This window comes from Delphinapterus leucas, chromosome 12 (genome assembly GCF_059928025.1).
Source record: "Delphinapterus leucas isolate spDelLeu-1000000601 "Yukka" chromosome 12, BTC_Dleu_Yukka2, whole genome shotgun sequence".
Classification (NCBI taxonomy): Eukaryota; Metazoa; Chordata; class Mammalia; order Artiodactyla; family Monodontidae; genus Delphinapterus; species Delphinapterus leucas.
Window position 1 is genome coordinate 58,096,984 of NC_143140.1, and position 26,578 is coordinate 58,123,561.

At 38.5% G+C, this 26,578-nt stretch overlaps 1 protein-coding gene across 3 annotated transcripts in view; it reads left to right on the forward strand.

Moving 5' to 3' along the window:
- The window catches only part of SMPDL3A (sphingomyelin phosphodiesterase acid like 3A), a 45,957-nt gene extending 20,108 nt beyond the window's left edge, over positions 1-25,849 (forward strand). Inside the window, exons 8-9 of one of the 3 annotated variants that reach the window (XR_002642291.3) lie at positions 12,062-12,186; positions 14,113-25,849. Coding sequence is in view for 2 of the 3 variants with exons in the window: in XM_022555700.3 (XP_022411408.1) it covers positions 12,062-12,124 (63 nt within the window). In the remaining variant the exon portion in view is untranslated. Of the gene's footprint in view, positions 1-12,061 lie in introns of all 3 variants that reach the window. The other 2 variants (XM_022555700.3, XM_022555689.3) reach the window with 2 other exon arrangements.
- Positions 25,850-26,578: the final 729 nt, after the last annotated feature.

Sequence of the window (26,578 nt, forward strand, 5' to 3'; positions counted from 1 at the left end):
CCTCATGTTGTACATTTCATCTCCGGACTCATTTATTTTATAATTGGAAGTTTGTACCTCTTAATCTCCCTCTTTTATTTCACCCATACCCCCATCCACCTTCCCTCTGGCAACCACCTGTTTGTTCTCAGTATCTATAACTCTGTTTCTGTTGAATTATGTTAGTTCATTTGTTTTCTTTTTTAGATTGCACATATAAGTGAAATCATACAGTATTTGTCTTTCTCTGTCTGACTTATTTCACTTAGCGTAATACCCTCTAGGTCCATCCATGCAATTACCCATTTCTTCACCTTTGCTCACATTGTTCCTTTTCCCAATCTAAAGTCCCCCATTTCTTGCTCTCTCTAATATTGTTTTTCTTAAGACCTCACATAAAAACTACCTTTGTTGTCAAAACTTACCTAACCTCTTCAGGCACACTTAATCTTCTCTCCTTGGGGCCACCATTGTTACCTTATTTAAAACCATCAATGCCATTTTTCTCTCGTTCCCTCTCTTCCTTTAGTTCTGAGAGGACAGGGCTCTGCTTTACCCAACTTTGTATCCCCATCACCTAACACAATGCTTGACAAATAGGTAAGTAAGCTTTATAATGAACAGTATCAAATTAATGAAATTATATCTATGTTGGGAGATATTTTTCTCCATTTCTTGCTGATGGCCAAATTCCTTAATGACTAGATAAAACCATCTATTATTATCATTAAGCAGCAGAGATTAAAGGTTGAAGATAGAAATGTTTGGCTTAGGCAATCCATTGATGGAAACTTATTTACACTAATGGGTAACGAGTTTAGTCAGCCATCCTACGTGCCTGAGAGCATACTGATTCCAGTTGAGACAGAGAGGATGGATTCTGGCATTGGCATTGGCGGGTTGGGGAAAGGGAACTGAGAAGGGAAGTGGGAATTTTGAGACATAAGAAAAGAAGGGTAGCCTGTCCTCTCACATGCTGGTAAGGAAAAGGGCTTAGTGAGTAGAAGATCATCGGGAGGCCATATGATAAGTTGATGAGGTCAGGGTTCTAGTTTGTGTAGTTCAAGGTACTTACCTCTCTGTAATTCAGTTTGTCTCGTCAATTAAATGAGAGTTATAGCATCACCTGATTTATAACATTATTGTGGGAATTAAGTGAAAATGTAAAGTGCATAGCTCAGTTTCTGGACATTGTAAGCATTATGTAAAAGTTATAAATATTAATATGATTTTTGACATTGTTAGATGCCCAGAGAGAACAGAGTAGATTTGACAGGGACTTGGAAGTACAGAAGATGGAAGATGAAGTTAAGGAAAACAGAACCTCATACTTTTCAATGTTGTTCTGGGGAACATTCAGTTTATACACACATAAAGCCATAACCACTGTGTTTTGTATGGCACATTCTCTCCACAAATATATGTAGGGTTCCTGTAGTGTTCCAGGCACTGTTCTATGTGCTAGGTAAACATCAGTGAACAAAATAGATGAAGATTCCTTCCTTTATGGAGCTCATTCTAGCATGTGCATTACCGTGATGAGTGTGTGTGTGTGCGTGCGCACGCGTGTGGGCGCAGCTTATGGGGAACACTGATTGCCTTTGAACCACATTGCACGTAACTAAAACTGATTTAACAATTTAAATATTTTTAACAGTATCACCTTCATTACAATGGACTTCATTCCCAGAAACTATTGAGTAGGGGTTGTGACTGTCATGTCACAAAACAAGAGGGTCAGAAATACTGACAACTGTATTACAAAGATGTCCACTTGAGTCTTTGCTATTTGGGAAGAATGATAAAAAGTTTCTAAAATGATTGTTTTGTCTAAAACCATATAATTGCAAAAACATGGAAATGGCTGTCACAACATAGAAGAAAAACCTATGTTCTGATCAGTCTGTCAGGCAGGTTTTGTTATTTTGCAGATTAATACTGAGGTTCCTGCCGGATACTACTTACAAAATCCCTTTTTATGTGTGTGTCTTGAAAGCATTTATTCTCAGATCACCCAGACAGCAATGGGATTGTGCTTGGAACAAGGACTGGAGTTACAGGGAATGTTGTGATATAGTCTTCACTTGTCTTCTTTCCTGTTAGGCCTGCAAATGACTGCCAAGTGATATCAAAGCACCATAGCAGCAGCCTGAGGCAGTTTTTATTCACTTGAAAATTCATTAACCACCAGTCCCCTTAAAATCTAGCTGGAATCTTTAGCTGAAATATCCGTAGTTCCTTTTAACCCTTCATTTTTTTGCCAAGAGTTGGTAGCATTGATTTTAGATATATAAAGATATTAAAATCCTTTGAAAATAAAAGAAGTCACTTAAAAAATTTAAATACCGTCTACTCATCATTATATTTTAATGGATATGTTTGCTACAGAAGAAAGAACCAAAATCTTTCATTTGGAATCTTTATGCTTTAGAGGCAAAACAAGATCTTTTCAATAAGAGTACATTTAAGATGTTATTTTTTATCTTCTACATTTGAGCATGATAGACCACAGAATATCAAATTGGGGGCTCCCTTGTTTAGAAGCCATACTGGGTTTATTTAAGTTACTCATATGTTCAGTAATTATTTTTATGGAAAAGGGAGGAGTAGATTCATACATTTATTCATCAAACATTTTCTTAATGCCTGTTACGTGCAGGGCCTGTAATTGAAACCTGAAACAAAAAAGAAGACATATACATAAATGGACAATTAAAAATTATTATACTCACCACAGAAAGAAATTGTAATTATGTGACATGATGGAGGTGTTAACTAATGCTAAGGCACTAACTCTATTGCAATATATAAGTATATGAAATCAATGTGTTGTACACAAACTTACACAGTGTTATATGTCAATTATATCTCAGTAAAGCTCGGGGGAAAAAGCGCTATCAGGATACGAGGATCTAAGTCCAGAAATTATATCCACCCTTCAAATTCATACCACAAACTCTTAGAATGGACATAATTAAACGTTAGTCTTTAGAGACATTTCTCTGAACCACAGATAATTTTGTGCCAATCAGTGCTGCAATTTTTAAGTAGATTTGAGCCAAGAGTGGGACAGAAGCATTCTAACAAAGTCTTTAAGAGGATTTACATTAACTTGATAATAAAACTTTCTCCCCCTCCAAAAAAATTACTGTAGTAGATTAAATCTTACTGATTTGCTCTCTTATTTTGCCTGAGCCTTTATAGTTATGAGTTCTTGGGTTTTTGCATTTGATTGAGGATTTTAACAAATTTTCTAAACGTATTTTGGTTCTTGAGATGACTTATTTTAAAGACACAGTCCCGGGCTTCCCTGGTGGCGCAGTGGTTGAGAGTCTGCCTGCCGATGCAGGGGACGCGGGTTCGTGCCCCGGTCCGGGAAGATCCCACATGCCGCGGAGCGGCTAGGGCTCGTGAGACATGGCCACTGAGCCTGCGCGTCCGGAGCCTGTGCGCCGCAACAGGAGAAACCACAACAGTGAGAGGCCCGCGTACCGAAAAAAAAAAAAAAAAAAAAAAAATACAGTCCCTCTCTGGGTCTAAAGGCTCAATGTTTTCTTTCCTTTTGCTACATTAGTTTTGTATGATATCTATGGTGGACTTTTTCTGTCATGCAGTTTCAAACGAGGTACACCTAGTTCTGGATTTTCCCAAGTGAAAGAAGAGAGTTTTCTCATTTGTAAAATAGAGATAATAGTATTTCACAAAGACGATTGTTATGAATCAAATTTTGTAAAGCATATAAAACAATCTTCGACACATAGTTAGTGTGACAAAAATGTAGTTAAATGAGATAAAATATACATTATGCTTGATCCCATTCATTGTCTCCTTGAGTGTTGTGAATTAACTTATTCTCAGCTTCTCTTTTGGCAGATAATGGTAGCCATTCCCAAATTCTGGCCTGTTAGATAATAATGAAAACAAGTTTCATCCAGATTATACCACATATATAGATATTAACTAAATATTTAATAGTAAAATAACATATAAAACCAAACAACAGACATTTTATTTGCAATTCTCATTTTATAGTCTCTAGAAGATCCCATTCTCCATCCATTGGGGTTCTTTGAACACTACCTCGGATTAGAGGTTTGCTAGAGTCAAACACTAAAATTCTAGAGATACAATATTTCAGTCTTGTAGCCTCCTCAGATGCTCAAAATCAGGGCAGTTGAGGTGTTAGCCTCTGGTGCAAAATTTAAAGAGGTGCCAAAACACTTAGTGATCAAGAGAAATAATATTTTAAAAATGCAAAATGAATGCAAAATAATTTGTCATGAACAAAATGTCAAAAATTTAAATAAGACAGTCATTGTTTTATGTTCCTGCATTGCTGTGCAACAAGAAGTCATTTCCAAGTAACCAGTGGTTACCAAACTGCCAGAAGAGGTCGTGAAGGTTTACCGTGGCACCTGATCCCATTGGGCAACATGGAGCTTTATGGTCATGTTTTTGATTGTAGAGATTTTATTAACTTTTACATTTGGTTCAAAATGTGGGAGGATATTTTGGTAAGAGTATGTAAGGGCACACTTTTTTTTTCTTTGCTGAGCTCAGGCTTCAATGTGCCTTCACGGGGCACTGCTCAAAACCCTCAGGAGTTCACCTTCAGAGGCAGAATGGGTGAGGATTGTCTAAGATATCATCCTTAGAGGTGAGGCTGCTGGCCTCCTGGCTCTTCTACCTTGCTTATGTATGATAGGAGGAGTGAGTGTCTCTTAAAAAAAAAATACATGCATATATTTTTATGTCTGCCTATCCATCTATCATCTATCTATCCATGCCATTTTAGCTTACCTACATACTTTGCATATCTTTAATTTCTCCTTTGAGAGTCCATTTTCAACATTCATCATGCTAGTCCACAGACTATTATTTTCACCAATAAAAATGCATTTCTGTGCTGAAGAGAGTGTGGAGAAAAGGCAACCCTTCTACCCTGTTGGTGGGAATGTAAATTGGTCCAGTCATTATGGAGAACAGTATGGAGGGTCCTTAAAAAACCAAAAACAGAGTTACCATATGATCCTGCAATCCCACTCCTAAGCATATATCTAGAAACGATGAAACTCTAATTTGAAAAGACACATGCACCCCAGTGTTCACTGCAGCACTATTTACAACAGCCAAGACATGGAAGCAACCTTAATGTCCATTGACAGATGAATGGATAAAGACGTGGTACATATATACAATGGACTATTACTCAGCCATCAAAAAGAATGAAATAATGCCATTTGCAGCAACATGGATGGACCTAGAGATTGTCATACTGAGTGAAGTAAGTCATTCAGAGAAAGACAAGTATCATATATTGTCACTTATATGTGGAACCTAAAATATGATACAAATGGACTTATTTACAAAATAGAAATAGACTCACAGACAGAAAACAAACTTATGGTTACCAGAGGGGAAAGGGGAGAGAGGGGGATAAATTGGGAGTTTGGGATTAACAGATAACACACTACTATTATATATGTGTAACAGATAAACAACAAGAACCTACTGTATAGCATGGAGAACTATATTCAATATTTTGTAATAATCTATAATGGAAAAGAATCTGAAGAAAAGAATATATATATCCCACTACTGGCCATATACCGAGAGAAAACCATAATTCAAAAAGACACATGCACCCCAACATTCATTGCAGCACTATTTAAAATAGCCAGGTCATGGAAGCAACCTAAATGCCCATCGACATATGAATGGATAAAGAAAATGTGGTACATATATACAGTGGAATATTACTCAGCCATAAAAAGGAATGAAATTGAGTAATTTGTAGAGATGTAGATGGACCTAGAGACCATTGTATGGAGTGAAGTAAGTCAGAAAGAGAAAAATATCATATATTAATGCATATATGTGGAATCTAGAAAAATAGTACAGATGCATCAGTTTGCAAGGCAGAAATAGAGACACAGATGTAGAGAACAAATGTATGGACACCAAGGGGGGAAAGTGGGGTGGTGGTGGTGGTGGTGGTGGTATGAATTGGGAGATTGGGATTGACATATATACACTAATATGTGTAAAATAGATAACTAATAAGAACCTGCTGTATAAAAAAATAAAATTCAAAAGAAAATAAAACCTTAAAAAAAAGAATATAAATATATATCTCTGAATCATTTTGCTGTACACTTGAAACTAACACAACCTTGTAAATCAACTATACTTCAATTAAAAAAAAACAACCTTGGCTAGATTAAAACATAAAAAAAATTCTGAAATCCAGTATTCTTATTAGCAAAGAGTAACAGCTTCCTGATTAGAAATTGCATTGACCACTCTCAGGCCTTTCATTCTCGATAGTAAGTGAGTTGAACACCCAGCACATGAACTTTTAAGTATAACAATGGACTGGCCAGGGAGCTGAAGCTTACACTCACTTGCACATACATAAAACAGTTATCTCTGACGGAGTATTTTTAAGTAAGTCACAGACAGTGAAACACTGAGTTTTAGTCAGTATGTTCTTAGATCTCAAGTTGGATGTGTGTTGCTGTTTACCTCATAGGCTAATGTAAGTAAATGCCAGACACACAATAAATGAGGGGGTCTGCTTGACTTGAGCTGATATCTTATTTTGTCTCTACTGTTTGGTACTCCGAGATGCTAAAACATCAGAATCACGGCAAAACCCGTATTTTCCCACATGCAGTAGTAGTTGGGTTCATCTTACCTCCATTCTTACATAAAATTTTATCTATGAAGACTGCATCTCCCAGAGTTCTACAAACATTTCTCCTTATTTCTCGCCTATTTATATTCTGGGGTCTTAGTCTAACTTTTTATAGAATGAGATAGACTGATTAAAAAGGAGGGAAACCAAGGCTCAGGTTGCTGCACTCTGGCTGGAGAGAGGTATATGTCTCGATTTCCAGTTGCTTGAATTTCTTGTTCTTCTGAGCAAGAGGCAGATGTGGGGTAAAGGCAAAGGTTTCTCTTCTTTCAGACCAGCAGACTTGCAATGCTTGATTATATATTATGCAGAGGTCAGTAATTGTTATTCCCATCAAGTTATCAGTTCAAATTCTTTCTGGATTCTGACGACAAGATGACTCCTGGTCCTGGTTAATTAATTTATTCTTTCATGAAATATTTATGGAATTCCTCCTACATGCTAGGTGCTCTTTAGGCACTGGGGATACAGGATAAAATATCCATGACTTTATAGAGCTTAATTTATTGTTGTGCCTTTTGATCTTATTCTGTGAATTCATAGAGTGGCAATATGATGAGCTGCTAGACAGATGTCATTTGACACCGAAGTTCAACCAAAGGCACGTAAGGCATATCTAGTGAACTTTAATTTTTAAAGTCATTTTCAGTTCAACCTATTTTAATATCCATAAATTGCTCATTAAAGAAATTAAAAATTTTAAATAAAAATGTATACCTTTGTGTATATTTCCTACATAAACTTGCAAAATAATAATTCCTTCAGCTCTTTAGTCTTTCAAAAGTGTTTTAGCCCATCTACCAAATTATTCATGGGCACAGTTGATTCAGAAAGATTAAGTAATCTGCTCAAGGAATATACCCGAGTAAGTAAAGAAGCTGAAACTCAACTCACGCCTTCAGACGCCAAGCTCAGTATTCCTTCCATTATACTAGTCAAATTTGCAGTTTCCAGCACTTTCTACATTGAGTTATAATTCATCAGGATCATAAAGCACAGATAATAAACTCTTCTACTAAAACAATTTCAATTACGTGCTTCACAATTGAGTTAGGCAATGGATTGTTTCCAAGATTGCCTGTCAGTATTTCAAAATGTGTTTATTCAGTAAACTCTTGCCTCTTTTCCTGTTAGAATCTGCCTGTTCTGAGATCTCAGAATCAATATTCTTTTGACGCTACATACCTCCTTATGAGGAAACACTCACTTGATTGTTATTGATAAGTTGAAAACGCAATGAAGGCTGCGTGATGTTGTCTTGACCTGCTTTTATTAAATTAAAACTTCTGTTTTATAATTTGGTTTCTTTTTTCTCCTGACAGACACAATTTAGGAATCATGTAAGAAAGAGTTTATCCTTTTTCTTTTACTTCAGAGTAGGTAAAATGTAACTTTTCAAGTATAAGAGATTTTTTTTCAATCTTGATTTTTACATATTAAGTGCATCATTACTTTCAATATGTTGCTAGAAAACTTTCTGTTAATTCTAATAGCTCATTATTTATTTAATGGGGCTCAGTCAGTTATCTATTTAACATGATCTACTGAGCACCCATTTTAAACAAGGTACAAAATTACTCCAGTTTATGGAATGTTTTTCAAGTTTCTGCACTGGTTCTGGACCCGCAGAGCATCTAATATTAAAAGATGAACTATCCCTTGGACATGCATCCATCAATCCCTTTGTTCACAAGGGAGATATCCTACAATTGCATTTGAAAAAACACATCAATATACAGCAAACTTAATTCAAGAAAAACTTTCAAGCTAAAAACCAAAACAAAACAAAGCAAAAGAAAGTGAAAGTTATTGAAGCAACAATGGTTGTTTTTCCTGCTGTTTGTGGCTTGAAAAATAATGGAATATTTGAATCAAGTCATAAAGATTAGGGACAAAATTGTGAGGTTTGTTTTATTTACATACTTCTTACTCTCTAAAATATCCATTTTTTTGCTTTAGTGTCATAAACTATTTCTTAATTATTTTAGGTAACAAACTTTTACATTAAATGTGACTTACATGTTTTCTTGAACATTTTTTCTCTCTCTTGCTATACTCACCTTTTAGCAGACTACTTTGTTCCTATAAAACAAGGAACCATTTGATTTCATAATGCACCATCCCTGGTGCTGTTATGTAATCTCCATTCACACTGCATGGTTAGCATTGCTTGTAATGAGGCTGCCTGAACCATGGTAACTTCTTGTAACTCAGTAAACAATGGAAAATAGATGGATCATTCATTCTAGTGTTACATTATGGCATAATCAGCTTTCATTACTGGTTTTCTTGTGGAGGTGATTGGGATTAGATGCTGTAAACACACGGTAGAATATATCTGTTCTCTCAAAAGGCCAAGTTCAAGAGCTGTGTGAATCATTCTTACTTTCTCACAGCCATCTTTAGTTTCTTTCTGAGCCTTTAAAAAGGTTAACCTCTTCTTTCTTTCTTTCATTGGATGTGTGGATGACAGGCTCTTGGTGCTCCAGCCAGGCATCAGGGCTAAGCCACTGAGGTGGGAGAGCCAACTTCAGGACACTGGTCCACAAGAGACCTCCCAGCTCCATGTAATATCAAATGGTGAAAATCTCCCAGAGATCTCCATCTCAACACCAAGACCCAGCTCCACTCAACGACCTGCAACCTACAGTGCTGGACACCCTATGCCAAACAACTAGCAAGACAGGAACATAACCCCATCTATTAGCAGAGAGGCTGCCTAAAATCATAATAAAACCACAGACACCCCAAAACAAAACACCACCAGACATGAACCTGCCCACCAGAAAGAAAAGATCCAGCCTCATCCACCAGAACACAGGCACTAGTCTCCTCCACCAGGAAGCCTACACAACCCACTGAACCAACCTTAGCCACTGGGGACAGACACCAAAAACAACGGGAACTACAGACATGCAGCCTGTGAAAAGGAGGCCCCAAACACATTAAGTTAAGCAAAATGAGAAGACAGAGAAACACACAGCAGATGAAGGAGCAAGGCAAAAACCCACCAGACCAAACAAATGAAGAGGAAATAGGCAGGCTTCCTGAAAAACAATTCAGAAAAATGATAGTAAAGATGATCCAAAATCTTGGAAATAGAATGGAGAAAATACAAGAAACATTTAACAAGGACCTAGAAGAACTAAAGAGGAAACAAACAATGATGCAAAACACAAGAAATGAAATTAAACCTTCTCTAGAAGGGATCAGTAGCAGAATAACTGAGGCAGAAGAACGGATAAGTGACCTGGAAGATAAAATAATGAAGTAACTACTGCAGAGCACAATAAAGAAAAAAGAATGAAAAGAATTGAGGACAGTCTCAGAGACCTCTGGGACAACATTAAACACACCAACATTCGAATTATAGGGGTACCAGAAGAAGAAGAGAAAAAGAGAGAGACTGAGAAAATATTGGAAGAGATTATAGTTGCAAACTTCCCTAATATGGGAAAAGAGATAGTTAAGTCCAGGAATCACAGAGAGTCCCATAAGGATAAATCCAAGGAGAAACATGCCAACACACATATTAATCAAACTATCAAAAATTAAATACAAAGAAAAAATATTAAAAGCAGCAAGGGAAAAACAACAAATAACACACAAGGGAATCCCCATAAGGTTAACAGCTGATCTTTCAGCAGAAACTCTGCAAGCCAGAAGGGAGTAGAAGAACATATTTAAAGTGATGAAGGAGAAAAATCTGCAACCAAGATTACTCTATCCAGCAAGGATCTCATTCAGATTTGATGGAAAAATTAAAACCTTTACAGAGAAGCAAAAGTTAAGAGAATTCAGTACCACCAAACCAGCTTTACAACAAATGTTAAAGGAGCTTCTCTAGGCAGGAAACACAAGAGAAGGAAAAGACCTACAGTAATAAACTCAAAACAATTAAGAAAATGGTAATAGGAACATACATATGTATAATTACCTTAAATGTAAATGGATTAAGTGCTCCAACCAAAAGACAGACTGGCTGAATGGATACAAAAACAAGACCCATATATGCTGTCTACAAGAGACCCACTTCAGACCTAGGGACACCTACAGACTGAAAGTGAGGGGATGGAAAAAGATATTCCATGCAAATGGAAATCAAAAGAAAGCTGGAGTAGCAATTCTCATATCAGACAAAATAGACTTTAAAGCAAAGACTATTACAAGAGACAAAGAAGGACACTACATAATGATAAAAGGATCAATCCAAGAAGAAGATATAACAATTGTAAATATTTATGCACCCAACATAGTAGCACCTCAATACATAAGGCAAATACTAACATCCATAAAAGGGATAATTGACAGTAACACAATCATAATAGGGGACTTTAACACCCCACTTTCACAAATGGACAGATCATCCAAAATGAAAATAAATAAGGAAACACAAGCTTTAAGTGATACATTAAACAAGATGGACTTAATTGATATTTATAGGACATTCCATCCAAAAACAACAGAATACACATTCTTCTCAAGTGCTCATGGAACATTCTCCACGATAGATCATATCTTGGGTCACAAATCAAGCCTTGGTAAATTTAAGAAAATTGAAATCGTATCAAGTATCTTTTCCGACCACAATGCTATGAGACTAGATATCGATTACAGGAAGAAATCTGTAAAAAATACAAACACATGGAGGCTAAACAATATACTATTAAATAACCAAGAGATCACTAAAGAAATCAAAGAGGAAATCAAAAAATACTTAGAAACAAATGACAATGAAAACACAAGAACCAAAAACCTATGGGATGCAGCAAAAGCAGTTCTAAGAGGGAAGTTAATAGCAATAAAATCCTACCTCAAGAAACAAGAAACATCTCAAATAAACAACCTAAACTTACACCTAAAGCAATTAGAGAAAGAAGAACAAATAAACCCCAAAGTTAGCAGAAGGAAAGAAATCATAAAGATCAGATCAGAAATAAATGAAAAAGAAATGAAGGAAACAATAGCAAAGATCAATAAAACTAAAAGCTGGTTCCTTGAGAAGATAAACAAAATTGATAAACCATTAGCCAGACTCATCAAGAAAAAAAGGGAGGACTCAAATCAATAGAATTAGAAACGAAAAAGGAGAAGTAACAACTGACACTGCAGAAATACAAAGGATCATGAGACATTACTACAAGCAACTATATGCCAATAAAATGGACAACCTGGAAGAAATGGACAAATTCTTAGAAAACCACAATCTTCTGAGACTGAACTAGGAAGAAATAGAAAATATAAACAGACCAATCACAAGCACTGAAATTGAGACTGTGATTTAAAATCTTCCAACTAATAAAAGCCCACCACAAGATGACTTTGCAGGCAGATTCTATCAAACATTTAGAGAAGAGCTAACACTTGGCCTATGTTTTCTCTTAGGTTTCCATCATAGCCATGGGAAAGAAGTGGCCTGGCCAGGCAGTTCGTCCATGGAGAGGATGAGAGGCACATTGGGCAGAATAATCCCAGGTAATCTGCCCCCAGCAATAGCAACCTGGAAAAAGGTAGATTCCTAATCATAGACGCATGAGCAAGAAAAATAAATTATTGATTTAATCACTGAGTTTTGGAGTGTCAGCAGCAATTGCTAACTAAAATAAATGTCTAGTAGTTAATAAAGTATTTTTGTAATGTTGATCAATAGCTTACTATTAATAATGGAATAAGAATAAAATCCATAAGACATGTTTTAATACTTTGAGCATCATGGCCACAGGAAATAAAAAAAAATAACTTGTGAATTTATTTTAGTTGAAGAGAAGTGTGATTGAGTGATCAATATTTGAGTAAAATGTAAAAGTAGTACATTTGCATTAAAATGGGATGGAAATATGAATTCAAGGAATGAAATAAATGAAGTAACATTCTGACTGTTCAAGAAGAGATGGATCAAGTTTTTTCGGTACGCGGGCCTCTCACTGTTGTGGCCTCTCCCGTTGCGGGGCACAGGCTCCGGACGCGCAGGCTCAGCGGCCATGGCTCACAGGCCTAGCTGCTCCGCGGCATGTGGGATCTTCCTGGACTGGGGCACAAACCCGTGTCCCCTGCATCAGCAGGTGGACTCTCAATCACTGCACCACCAGGGAAGCCCGATTATGTATTTTTAAATGAATAATAATGGGGATCAAATCACTATGGTGTTTCGTGTATTAGGGTTCAATCAGAACCATTGAGGAGGAGTCTGTTTATCCATCTACCTACCTATCTCTTTATATCGATTTCTCTGTTTTTATGGAATAAGAGATTTGCCACAAGAATTTGATCTAATACAATTTTGGGAACTGGCTAAACAGTCTCTGTAAACTGGCAGACTTTGCCTCTGACACTGGAGCTTGAAATCAACAAGGCAAACCATTGGGAAGCGGAAATAGATGTGAAGTTGGGAAGAACAAGAACAAGCATCTATTCAGCATGAACTCAAGCAAGAAGAGACTGGAATCCATGTCAGTTCTCACTGCCTCCAATCTTGACATTGGGTGGCTTGTAGGAGAGGGTGGTGCCTTGACCACACAGCTAAATACACACTTGTCCCAGGAACTGGAGGAGCTGAAGGAGCAGATAGAACAGTTGCAGATCCTCTCCAACAAGGTGAGCCGGCAGGGAAGCAAAGATTCACGTGAACCACAAAATGGCTGCTGCTTCACTGTTCTCCAATTTCCCACAAGACTCCTTCCTGTGGCCCACCCTTACCAGAAACACACAGGAAAGAGAATTCTGGGGAAAATAGTGTAGCCTAACCTAGCCAACATATTATGGAGCCATAACACTTTGGATACTTTTCCAAGAGTTTTTAACAGATTTATTTTAAAATGTCAAATTTGGAATACATCAGAATTTATATTCTTTGCAATTATTTAAACTTAAGATGAGTAGTATTCCCTGTGAACTTAAAAATGTGTGTGAGGTGGGCTTCCCTGGTGGCGCAGTGGTTGAGAGTCCGCCTGCCGATGCAGGGGACACGGATTCGTGCCCCGGTCCGGGAAGATCCCACATGCCGCGGAGCGGCTGGGCCCGTGAGCCATGGCCGCTGAGGCTGTGCGTCAGGAGCCTGTGCTCCGCAACGGGAGAGGCCACAACAGTGAGAGGCCCGCGTACCGCAAAAAAAAAAAAAAAATGTGTGTGAGAGTACATCGTTTTATAAATTACTTTAGAAAATATGTAAGTAAAAATGTCTGAAGATCCCCGAGATAGGGTTTAGTTTACAGAAATTGCTAAGGAGGGAGAAACAAGTTGGGATCTGATGGAATCATTCCCTAAGGTGAGATGTTGGCTGCAGATGCAGGAGCAGATGGGGAATTTTATGGCTAACCCAAAAAGCCAGCCCAAGGAAGCACATCTCCCATTGCCTGAGGGGTCACTCTGCAGATGTAAGCATGATGTTACTAACTGGTGCCCGCTTCTCCCTAATCTTCTGTGCCTATTTTCTGCAGACCCCTAAGGCTGGACAGTTCCTACATGTGGGCTCAGACCCTGATCAAACAGAGCTCCAAGCAGTTCTTTGCATTCCTCTGGACCCAGCCCCGTTCCTCAGCTCCTTGGTGAGGTTTCTGCTCCAGGCAGACAGATTTCCCAGGAAGTGACCACCTGTTGTATGCCTGGCTCTGTAATAGCCAAATACTGCATGGATTCCTAATGACATACCCCTTCTTAATTGGGTCCCTGAGGACCAATAACTTACAGATTCACTACTGAGAAATGTGCTACTTTGCTCCTTCCTGAGGAGTGTGGAGGAGGGGACGACAGCTGAGAGGTTAGGGATTGGAGCCAGATTGTGCAGCTTGATGCTTTGAGGAGTGAGATGCAGATCTGAGTCACTGTGGAAAACTAAAGAGGAAAGCGATGAGGCAGCAACCTGAGAGACAGCGTCGAGGATGGAGCCAGATGAGTCCTGCTCGCTCAGCACGGAGCTGGGGGAGAATAATTGACACACTCTCTTGAGGGAATTCAGTAGTGAATGTCCTCTGAAACCTGGGTAATCATTGACCCGGCAGTTAAAGTGAATAATATAACCAATAATGTAACCATTCACTTGATAGCAGAAATCTAGGTCCAGTGTTTTATCATTATAAATGTTATGAGGGATATTCTTATATATCAATCTTTAAGTAGATTTTAATTTTCCTAGCATTCATTTCTGAAACAATAATTACTGGATCAAATGATATGAAAAATTATAAGGCTGCTGATGCCATTTTTTCTTCATATGAGATGGTATATTCCAATTTATACTCTTGCTAGCAAAACAGAGAACACACTCTTTACCAAACAATGATTACAACCTTTTTTAAGACTTTCAACTCCAATAAAGATGTTAAAAAAAAAAGTTGGAAAAAAAAAGACTTTCAACCATGTGATTAGTGATATCTTATTACTCATTTCTTTGAATAAACCACTTTTGATACAGAGTAGTATCAAAAAGTCTAAAAAACAAGGTAAGAGGCAAGACTACTCTGGACTGAACTAGTATGTTTTGCAAAGTGTCTCTCCATCTCAATTTCACACACAAACTAGAAGATGGGCTGTACCTGGTGACTGTATTAGACTGTGTGATAGGATTATAGATTTTAAGTCCTGAGCCACCCTCTTCCCCCACCCTCCATTCCTCAAATGCACAGAAAATATCTAATCCATTTGTAACACATTCAGTTGACTGTATTATAGGTACGACTTTATGAAACAGAGTTGATCACAATCTAGATTCGACTCCTACTTCTCAGGAATAACATTATTATGATCATTGTGATTTTTGTTGAGTTTCAATGATAACCACAGGCTTTTAAAGTAATTTAAATCAGTCTCAATTAAAACATAAACAATTTTGAGATTATTGTGATATTTTCACAGCATTTAAAATTGTAGCCCATACTGCTTGAAACTGTTCTCTGGTATGTTCTTAATTTGCCCTCAAGATCCTCTTTGTGGTCACTCTTGACCTGAATATATATCCTGCCTTCTTTGGTTGTATGGTGGTCTCCAAATGAAAAGTTCATACACTTGATGCTAAGTACGGTTATCTTTAAAAAGGCTAGTATGTGAAATATCTCTATCCAAAAGCAGAGGATAAGTTTGATTCCTCTAGGCCAGCTCTTGAAAGGCTCTTGAATCAGATCAGCACAAAGCTTGATTCCACCTTTGGTGGAGATGGATGCAGCAGGACATCAGGACCTGATGCTGCTCTACGTTTGTATCACATAGTGTTACAGACAATGTTCGTGTCCCTGCAAAATCCATATGTTGAAATCCTAATCCCCAATGTGATGGTACTAAGAAGTGGGGACTCTGAGAAGTAATTAGGTCATGAAAGTGGAGCCCTAATGAATAGGGTTAGTGCCCCTTATAAGAAGAAACAGGAGAGTTTGCTCTCTCTGTTCTCCAGTATGTGAGGATATAAGGAGAGGATGGCCATCTGCAAACAGGAAGTGTCACCACCAGACACTGGATCTGCTGGCACCTTTTTCGGGGACTTCCCAGCTCCATAACTGAGAGAAATAAATGTTTGCTGTTTAAGCCCAGTCTATAGTATTTTTGTGATTGCAGCCCCAACTGACGAAGGCTTGTAGTGAATTCCTTTTTTTTTTTTTTACATCTTTATTGGAATAAAATTGCTTTACAATGGTGTGTTAGTTTCTGCTTTATAACAAAGTGAATCAGTTATATATAAACATATGTTCCCATATCTCTTCCCTCTTGCGTCTCCCTCCCTCCTACCCTCCCTATCCCACCCCTCTAGGTGGTCACAAAGCAACGAGCTGATCTCCCTGTGCTGTGCGGCTACTTCCCACTAGCTATCTATTTTACCTTTGGTAGCGTATATGTGTCCATGCCTCTCTCTCGCTTTGTCACAGCTTACCCTTCCCCCTCCCCATATCCTCAAGTCCATTCTCTAGTAGGTCTGTGTCTTTATTCCTGTCTTACCCCTAGGTTCTTCATGACATTTTTTTTTCTTAGATTCCATATATGTGTGTTAGCATACCGTATTTGTCTTTCTCTTTCTGACTTACTTCACTCTGTATGACAGACTCTAGGTCCATCCACCTCACTACAAATAACTCAATTTCATTTCTTTTTATGGCTGAGTAATATTCCATTGTATATATGTGCCACATCTTCTTTATCCATTCATCCGATGATGGACACTTAGGTTGCTTCCATGTCCTGGCTATTGTAAATAGAGCTGCAATGAACATTTTGTTCTAATCCCTTCCTTATCAAGCATTCTTCTCATGTTTTGACTTCCCAGGTAGCAGGAATTGCGTGCTGGCTAAGCTGATATAAGAGTTTGATCTGCTTAATGAGCTGCTCATATTTATTTTTGCAAGTTAATAAAATGACATTTATTTTTCATTTAGAAAATTAAGTGTCAAAATTCCTTAAAAGGAGCTGATTTAAAAAATCATAAATATGCTTTAACATGAAGGCTGTGTAGCAAAGAGGTTAAGAGCTCAGCTTCTGGATCAGGACTGCTGGGGTTCAAATTTCATCTCCATTACTTATTAGCTGTATGACCTTGGCAAGTTTCTGGACCTTAGTTTCCTGATCTATAAAATATGATGAATATAGGATTTATATGACAAAATTATGGTATGCATTAAAGGAATTAATACTTCTAAGTGCTTAGAATAGCATCTGGCAAAAAACCCCCCACTATATAACTATAAGTTAATATCATTAAATAAATGGGGTAAGCTACGCATACCTGTGAACTAATCTCTTAGTTTTCTTTTTCTTTCCATATCTAGTTCTAAACCTTGTATATCTCCTATTCAATTTTTTTTCACAATCAATTTTTAGTAGGCTCAATGTTTTGATTATTTTGCTTAGCTCGGTTAAAAGGAAATTGACATTTGCATGTTAATAACCTGGAATTAAACATTTTTCATATACAGATCTTATCAAATGTCTCTGTGAAAGAGTCTACAAAAAAAAAAAGTCTATCAAAAAAGGATCATATACGGATCTTATCAAATGTCTCTTTGAAAAAGTCTATCAAAAAAGGATGTACAGGGCTTCCCTGGTGGCGCAGTGGTTGAGAGTCCACCTGCCGATGCAGGGGACACGGGTTCATGCCCTGGTCTGGGAAGATCCCACATGCCGCGGAGCGGCTGGGCTCCCGAGCCATGGCCGCTGAGCCTGCACGTCCGGAGCCTGTGCTCCGCAATGGGAGAGGCCACAACAGTGAGAGACCCGTGTACCGCAAAAAAAAAAAAAAAAAAAAAAAAAAAGGATGTACATACGAACCTTCAAATTGCGAATTTTCCAAGATGTGAATGTGCGTTCATATGTCCAATCACGTAAGTTAGTTCACGTGTCTGACATACATTGTCACGTGCGTGCATCCTCTACAAGTGGTTGTGCTTTTGTGTACTTTACTGTATAGCACTGTATAGAGTACAGTAGTACAGTATCTTTATTTCAAGCCCAAGATGTCCAGAAGCAAGAGTAAAAACAGTGGTGATATAGCTGGTACGACTGTACTTTTCAAGGTACTGTACTGTAAGATTTAAAATGTTTTCTTTATCTTTTGTGTTTTTTTTCTATGTATTCTTTGTGTGAAAAGTATTATAAATCTATTATAGTACAGTACTATATAGCCAATTGTGTTAGTTGGGTACCTAGGCTAACTTTGTTGGACTTACAAACAAACTAGGCTTACAAACGTGCTCTCAGAATGGAACTTGTTCTTATGTAGGGGACTTACGGGGGACTTCCTTGGCAGTGTGATGCGGCCAAAAAAAAAAGGATGTAACTTGTTACTGTGGAAGTCTCTTTAGAAGAGGAGAGCGATGATATGACAAAGATGTAAATACAGCCACAAGCAATATGTGAGCTGCTTGGTAAGTGTTGGATGCATGAAAGTATGCATAGGTAGGGATAGGCAGACAAATGTGTAGGTAACGTAGATAGATAAGTAGATGACGTATCCCGTAAGCAGAAGTAGTGCAGATCTCAGGACCAGAGTAAGTGAGAGCTGGTGCATTTCTTCTGGTTCAACTCATTTCTAAGCTCACCAGTACCATGATTGTAAATAATTTATAGAGTATTAACTAACAGTCTGCTCAGGAAGAACAGACTTACTATATTTAGACTGTGTTTTAGATGTCATTTGTTGATCTTTGGTCAGTGTTATGATTTTTCAAAGTGTTTCTTGCAAAAAACATTTGCACTTTCAAGAAATGACTCTCTTCTCAATGTTTACATTAGAAAGTAAATGACATGCAAAGTGTATGCAATTCACAAAATGTCCGCTTATGAATAATTAATGGAGTTCACTGGAAGCTTAAGAGGCAACAGACATCATCAGCTCTGGGTGTCACCACACAACACTGCATTCCCTTCTTATTCTTTTCTCCCCCTCTTCTTATTTATTTGTTTATCCTATATCTTGACACTTTCCCCTCACTCCTGATGTTGAACTTGTGGCTTTTTCCAAGTGTGAACTTCAGATGGTATTCCATCGGTCAAGCTCCCTCTGGAGTGCGCACAATGCCTGACAGGGTGGGGATTAATGTTGGAAGCCTCTCCCTCCAGCAGCCTCAGGGTCTCCTTTACTTTCACGCTTTAGGGATGTTTTGTCAGCCTTGGAATGCTGCCTCTTTGGCTGCCTTTGTGGAGACAGCTTGTGCTCAGAGGTGATTTACTTGTAAGCTGATTGCCGCTCCATGTGTGAAGAAAGCATGACCAGTTCTCAGTCAGCCCGTCAGGGCGCCCCCAGCTCGTTACATCAGCATCGCAAGATGGGGAACTGGGCAGCACCAAACAGTCTCCTTGTTGTCTCTTTTTTTTTTTTTTTCTTTCAAGGAAAGAGAAGAAAGCCTGGGAAAAGAGAAATAGATGCCTGTTTTTCCTTGAGAATCACTGAATGCTCTTCACTGTAACACCAAGGAAAAAGAATTTTAATTGATGTTCTATAACAGGAGGGGGGAAGCAAAGGGACACAGAAGACTGAGGGAAAACAATTACAGTTTAACGAGACTTGGGTCCAGTATATCAGCTTTATCTGTTTTGGCACTTTATTGAACCTTCCCCTATAACTCCCTCCCCATTTTTCTAGTGGTTATATTAATGTTTATCTAGAAACTTGTATGTGCATTAGCAGAGCAGAGACAAAGAAAATAACACTTCTGTTTGTTTTGGTTTTGATCAAATTAAGTAGATTGTTTCTTCCTGTTTCGTACTGTTCTGGATTGTATTACATTGCTTACAGCGGACTGTATGCTTTAAATAAAAAGTGAGCTGGTCCCCATTCCCTCACCTGTGTCACTTCTCGTCAATGTCAAGTACTGGTCAGGGGAGGCACGGCACATGAAAGTCCTGTGACGCACTGGTTACCGATCCTGTCATCCGAGGACTGTAACATTCATGGTAGTTCCTCCTTCCCAGATACGTGCAGCAAGAATATGCCTTACGTCCTGCTGAATTGTAGTCAGTGTTGATGACTCATGTCCACAGTTGGTTTTGTGGCAATCAACAACGTTTTCAACCTGAGTTTGAACATTTGACCAAGAAGGTATTTTAAAAAAAAAGAGCTTGGTTCTGCTGAGGTTTACTAACGTCTCCATAATATGTGAACCAAACTCCCGAAAAGTGCTTCTTGCTCCTTATCTACGATAAAATCACAGAATTATCTCTAGGATCACATGGAACTAACAATGGTATCCCTGCTGATAGCACTCTTCATAAGTTAAAGAAGGAAGCGTTTGTGTTAAAAATAGTGAAGTATGCTGTCTTATACTTCTGGAAATAGAGATTACTGTTTCCGAGAAAACTTGTTCCAGTTATGCAGCAGAGGCACCAAACACGGACCTTTTAATAAAGTCACTTTTAATAAAGTTCATTTCTGTCACTTTTAATAAAGTTCATTTATAATATTACTTTATGCCTGTCTCCTTCCCCTTGGCAAAGGAAACTCCTAATTTTATCTTTAGCAGCTGAAACTTTAATGAGAATGTTTTTATGTATTATTTAATAAATTTTGTCAATTTGATTACGTAAATCAAATAACATCCTCATTGCAAAAAATTAGATAATGTAGAAAACATAAAGGAGAAAACCATTTCATCATTCCACGACTTAAAGGAAACCTCTCCTAATGTTTGCTATACTCGTTGGCTGACATGATTTGTGAAGGGGACCTGGGAAGACATCTGACCACCCAAGTTGATCCTGGCACTTTTCCTTTGTTGCACTTGTCACAGCTGAAATGATCTTGTCCTTTGTGTAATTTTTAGTTTTTGGCTATCTCCCCCTCAATAATATAGATAAACTCCATGAAGACAGGTGCTTTTTCTGTTTTGTTCACGGTTGTATCCCCACCACCAAGAATCATGCCTGACATTCAAGGCACTCACTTATTATTTGTTAAATAATGCCTTCATGAATGAACACGAATATTGTCTTATTCCCTTGAATAGTCCTTGCTTAGTTGAATTTATCCTGTCTAAGCAATTTGGAATCTTGATATTTAAATTAACGTTATATACATAGTATCTCCCCAAGCTTTTATGAGGGAATCTTCTCATAATGCTGCAAAATTGGATACTGAGTGTTGAACACCAAGACTTTGAGTGAGTAGGACAGGATTTCTTTGTATCCATTCTTAGATGGTTGTTCTGTTACTGAAACCAAGCACAGAAGACTTTCAACCAGTTGCTAAACAGGGAAGGGAGGGGATGCAGAGACAAGGGAGAAGCCGCCAAGAAACAATAGTGCAGCCTCGGGGCAGGGTCCTGGGTCCACCTCAAGGGATACACATAATAATATCTTTAAGGACTTCTGCAGAATTAAAAGCCCCGCCAAATGGAAGATGTTCCAGAGAGAAGGTAACAGTTTGATAACCTCGAAGCTCATCAGGAAACCACCTGAGGCCAGATTAAAGGAGTGCAGGCCCTACATACACCCTGATCCTTATCAGAACCCTGCCCTTGAACCATCCTATAAAACTCCTCATCAAATCTCCCCTGGTTGAGGCACACAGTTTTTGAGGCATGACCCTGCTGTGTCTCCCTTTGCCTGGCAAAGCAATAAAGCTATTCTTTTCTATTTCACCAAAAACTCTGTCTCTGAGATTCAATTCGGCACTGGTGCATGGAGGCCGAATTTTCAGCATCATTACTGCATTCCTTGTGTCACCCTTTTCAAGCTGCTTTTCTTCAGTCTCCAGCGCAGAGAATGGTATAGGTGGATTGGCTATGCCTTCCTTCTGCAACTCCTGGCCTCACTGACCTTTTGAACCTACCAAATTCCTGTGCAGGGTCTTTGCAAAAGCGATTCCCTTGCCTAGGAGACTCTTCTGTGCTTTTCAGAGGACAGCCAGCACTTTTGGCTCTGCATTTGGCTGTCAGTGACTTTCTTGTGGTGCTACAGGAGTCTACCTACACTGATCACTGTCTGATATTTGAATTATTCATGCATATGTATCTGTTACCTCTGTTGTCCCACCTCCTACTAGAATGTTTCCATGAGGGCATGAAACTTGTTTTGTTCACTATGGTACCTGGTAAAGAGAATATATACATTAGACAACACTTTATCTAAGAAATATTTACTAAATTTACATGCTCTACCATGCTATGGGCTAAATACTAGGAATCTGAAGCTGACTATGAGACCATCCTTGTCCTTGGGGCTTATAATCTAGAAGAATTTATGGAGCCCCTGCCATATGATCAGGCCTATGCACGTTGCCAGGAATACAACCCTGAATGAAGAGAGATTTGCTGGGGTGAGGTTGGGGAGTGGTACCGGTCTAGGTGGTGAAGATAGAAAATAAAAACCACTAGATAATTACAAGCCATTAGATAATTACATTTTTGATAAATGCTACATAGGAAAGTAGAGACATAGCCAGGATTTAGCTTGGATTGTTTGATTCTTTCCAGATAACCTTATTAACCATTCTGTCAGAAAATTAGACAGAAAATCAGATGTGTTTATTAGCACTCTTGTGGCATGGATTTTTTTTTTTTCTCCTCATTTCTTTAGCAGCCCAGTATATTTCCAACCAAAACCACCCACGTAAGTCAATGGAGTTAGGCCAAAGAAATCAAGCTCTATATTGATTTTGCTTTAACATAATAACCGGCACTAAGAAGTCCAACCTGTGTGTCTCTTTATGTCCTCTTATTTTTTGGATGAGAAAATAAACTTCTGTGAAGCATAAATGTAGATTAGACATTCTGAAATAAGTCAAATGCCAGGACTAAGAGAACAATTACGCTAAAATAGAATTTAATGCATTTAATCCCATAAAAGGGATGGCTTTCATTAAAGCCACTTAAATACCAGATCATGAAAAGATGATTTCTCCTGCCTGTGGTAGTGGGCTCCATATTCAATGGTAACATGCAATTCAGGGGTTTTTTTTTTCTGAGGTGCTATGCTAACTCAGTGACCGAACTCATCTCCACAAATCCTTTGATGACACTTTAAGTTCTTCAAACCAAGAAAATGGTGAGTGAATTTTATTAGGGGCCAGTAAAACTTAAAAATAAATTAGTTTAAAATATGATTCTTCTTTTGTATAAATACTTTGTTGACTAGCAGCCGTGTGTAACTCTTTACTGCCCTCCCCTGATCAGTTTTAGAAATGTTGATTCTTTCAAAGAAAATTAAACTCTTCCATCATTAAGAAAATAAATTTAGTCATTTCCTCCAATGGATAAGTTTAAATGGCCTCTTTTCAGGAGACAATATCTTCCAGTCTCAAATTTCTCTACATTAGCATATTCCCAAAAGTAATAACCAGGAAAGAAACCATAGCTTTTAATTGACACTATCTCAAAGCCCTGGCATCTCCAGAGTGGTGCTAACTTCTTTCATTTCAGTATTACTCCCTCTCATTCGAAAATTAGAGGTGGGAATAAAGAAACTGAGTCAAGCTCACTCTTTGATATAGTTCTTCTATTGAACTTGTGGGTAATTACTGAATCCCAGTAGCTTGAATACAACTTTAAGGAAAATGCATTGCACTACATTCTAGCCTGAATGTGAAATTTAAAAAGGTGAGGTGGACACATGGGGGCTTGTTTGATTTCGAATGGTGGACCGCTAGGGCCAGAAGTGAATCAGAGTTAAACAAATCTAGTGAATTGAATTCAAGTATGAGGAAACTGAGGCCCAGAGAGTGAAGTGATTCTCAAAGTCACACATAAAAAAAACAGAGGTTTATTCAACTACCCCTGATTTCCTCTTCTATGCAGCCTCCACCACGGGATCGGGTTTGGAAAAACCTCTCCTCACCTCCCAGGTGTGAACCTAGGTTTTAGTGTCTCTTCAGCTTCCATCATTAAAACCTTAATGCTCTTGTGCTGCCCTCTGGTGACAAAGGATATGTACTACAGCTGCCGGGCTTGGTCAAGCACACCCCTCTTTACTCATTCATTCAACAAATATTTATGGAGGTCTACTAAATGCCTGCCATTTCTCTAGACACTGGACTTTCAGCAGTAAAAATGAACGACAATATTCCCGCCTTCGTGGAACTTATGTTCTAGTGGAGACACGACAGTGAACACATTATATAAAACAGGAGGACTATAGAAATCAAGATATCAGGGAAGGGGGTAGCTCTCTGTGGGCAGGAAGTTGCAATTTTAAATAGTGTGTTCAGGGAAGGCCGCAGTGAATAGATGACATTTTAGAAAAGACTTGAAGGAAGTGAGAGAGAATAAACCACGTCAGTATATGGTGGAGGGCCAGAGAGGCGCAAAGATGGAGACAGGAAGGCGCTATGGGGCCTGTCGGCTGTAACAAGAGCTTGGCTTTTCTCTGGGGAGATGGGAGCTACTGGAGCTTGGTGAGTAGAGGTGTGACGGGAAGTGTCATATGTTTTTGCAGGATTACTGTGACTGCTGCGTTGTGAATACACTGCTGTGGTAGCAGAGAAGCCAATTAGAAGGCTGAGGCAAAATGATGGAGCTAAGCACCTAAGAGATAGCCACGGAGGTGAGATTCTGAACATGTTCTGAAGTTAAAGCTACGAGCACGTGCTGATGCTTTGATGTAGGGTGTGCGCAAAAAAGACAAGTCGATGTTGATCACAAAATTTCTGACCTTAGGATGGAAGGATGGAGCTGTCATTGAACGAGATAAGGAAAGACTAAGCAAGAAACAGATGTTGAGTAAAAATTCAAGAGTTCAGTTTGGGTATCTCAATTTTTATATTTACCTACATATTTACAACTTGCAGTGTACTTCATTCCCTTATGTGGAGTGAAATGAACATTTGTCTGGTATAATTTTCCTTCTATCAGAGAACTTCCTCTAATATTTCTTTTCATGCACATCTGTTGGTGATTAATCTCCTCCACTTTTTTTTTTTATTTTGGCATGAAACAGTATTTCATTTTTGTTTTTTTGTTTTTTTGTTTTTTGTTGTTGCAGTACGCGGGCCTCTCACTGTTGTGGCCTCTCCCACTGCGGAGCACAGGCTCTGGACGCGCAGGCTCAGCGGCCACGGCTCACGGGCGCAGCCGCTCTGCGGCATGTGGGATCTTCCCGGACCGGGGCACGAACCCCCGTCCCCTGCATCGGCAGGCGGACTCTCAACCACTGCGCCACCAGGGAAGCCTAGTATTTCATTTTTGAAAGACGTTTTCAATGCATATAGAATTCTAGGTTGACAGTCTTCACCTTTCTTCCCAATACACTCACTTGCTTCATTGTCTTCTGGCTTTCATAGTTTCTGACAATTTTGGTGTCTGTCCTGGTCTTTGTCCTCTGAATTTATTACACTTTTTCTGCTAACTGCTCTTAAATCTTTTTCTTTATCACCAGTTTTCAGCAATTTGATTTTGATGTGTGTTGGTGTGGTTTACTTTATGTTTCTTTTCTTTGGGGTTCTTTAAGCTTCTTGGATATGTGGGTTTATAGTTTTTGTCACATTTAGAACATTTTTAGTCATTATTTCTTCAAGTACTTTTTCTATCACTTCCCCTTTCTGGGTTTCCAATTACACTGTTAGATTGCTTGATGGTGCCTCACAGGTCACTGATGCATTGTTCATTTTTTTAAAAATCTTTTTCTCTGTGTGCTTCATTTTGGGTATTTTCTGCCGCTTTAAGTTCACTGATCTTTTTTTTTGTGGAGGGTCTAATCTGTGGTTAATCTTTTCCATATTTTTCATTTCTGATATTATATCTCTACACATCAAGTCGATTCTTTTTATATCTCTCACTTCTTCCCTCATAATGTTCATGCTTTCTTCCATCTCCCTGAGTATATGGAGTATATACATAATAGTGTTTGAAATTCATTGTTTGCTCATTTCACCATCTCTGTAAATTCTGGTTCTGTTGCTACTGATTGACTTTCCTTCTGGTGATGGGTCATGTATCCTGCTTATTTGATGCCTGTTTTTTTATCTGAAGACAGACATTATGAATTTTATGATGTTGGGTGCTAGATTTTGTTGTAACCACTTAAATAATGCTGGGCATTGTTCTGGCACGCAGTTAACTTACTTAGGATCAGTTTGTTCCTTTTGGGGTCTACCTTAAGCTTTGTCAGGGTGAATCCAGAGCACCCTTTAGTCCAGGTCTAATTTGTCCCCAGTACTAAGATGATACTCTTCTGCGGATTTTACCCTATGCTCCAATGTCTCACAAGGTCTTTCTCCTTTGGCTGGTGGAAATATTAATTATTCCCAATGCTGTGTGTCCTTTTCTATTAGGATTGTTCTCCTGTTGCTTTTGGAAGGCTCTTTCCCTAGTCTCAAGGAGTTTCCTTTCACCTGTACTCATATCAGTACTCAGACAAAAACTCAAATTCTCTCTGTGTGGCTTCCTCCTCTTTGGAATCTGCCTCACACATTCTAGCTGCCTTGGACTCTCTGAACTCAGATCTCTGTCTTCCAACTCAATGAGATACCTGGGCTCCATTTAGGTTCTTTCTCCTCAC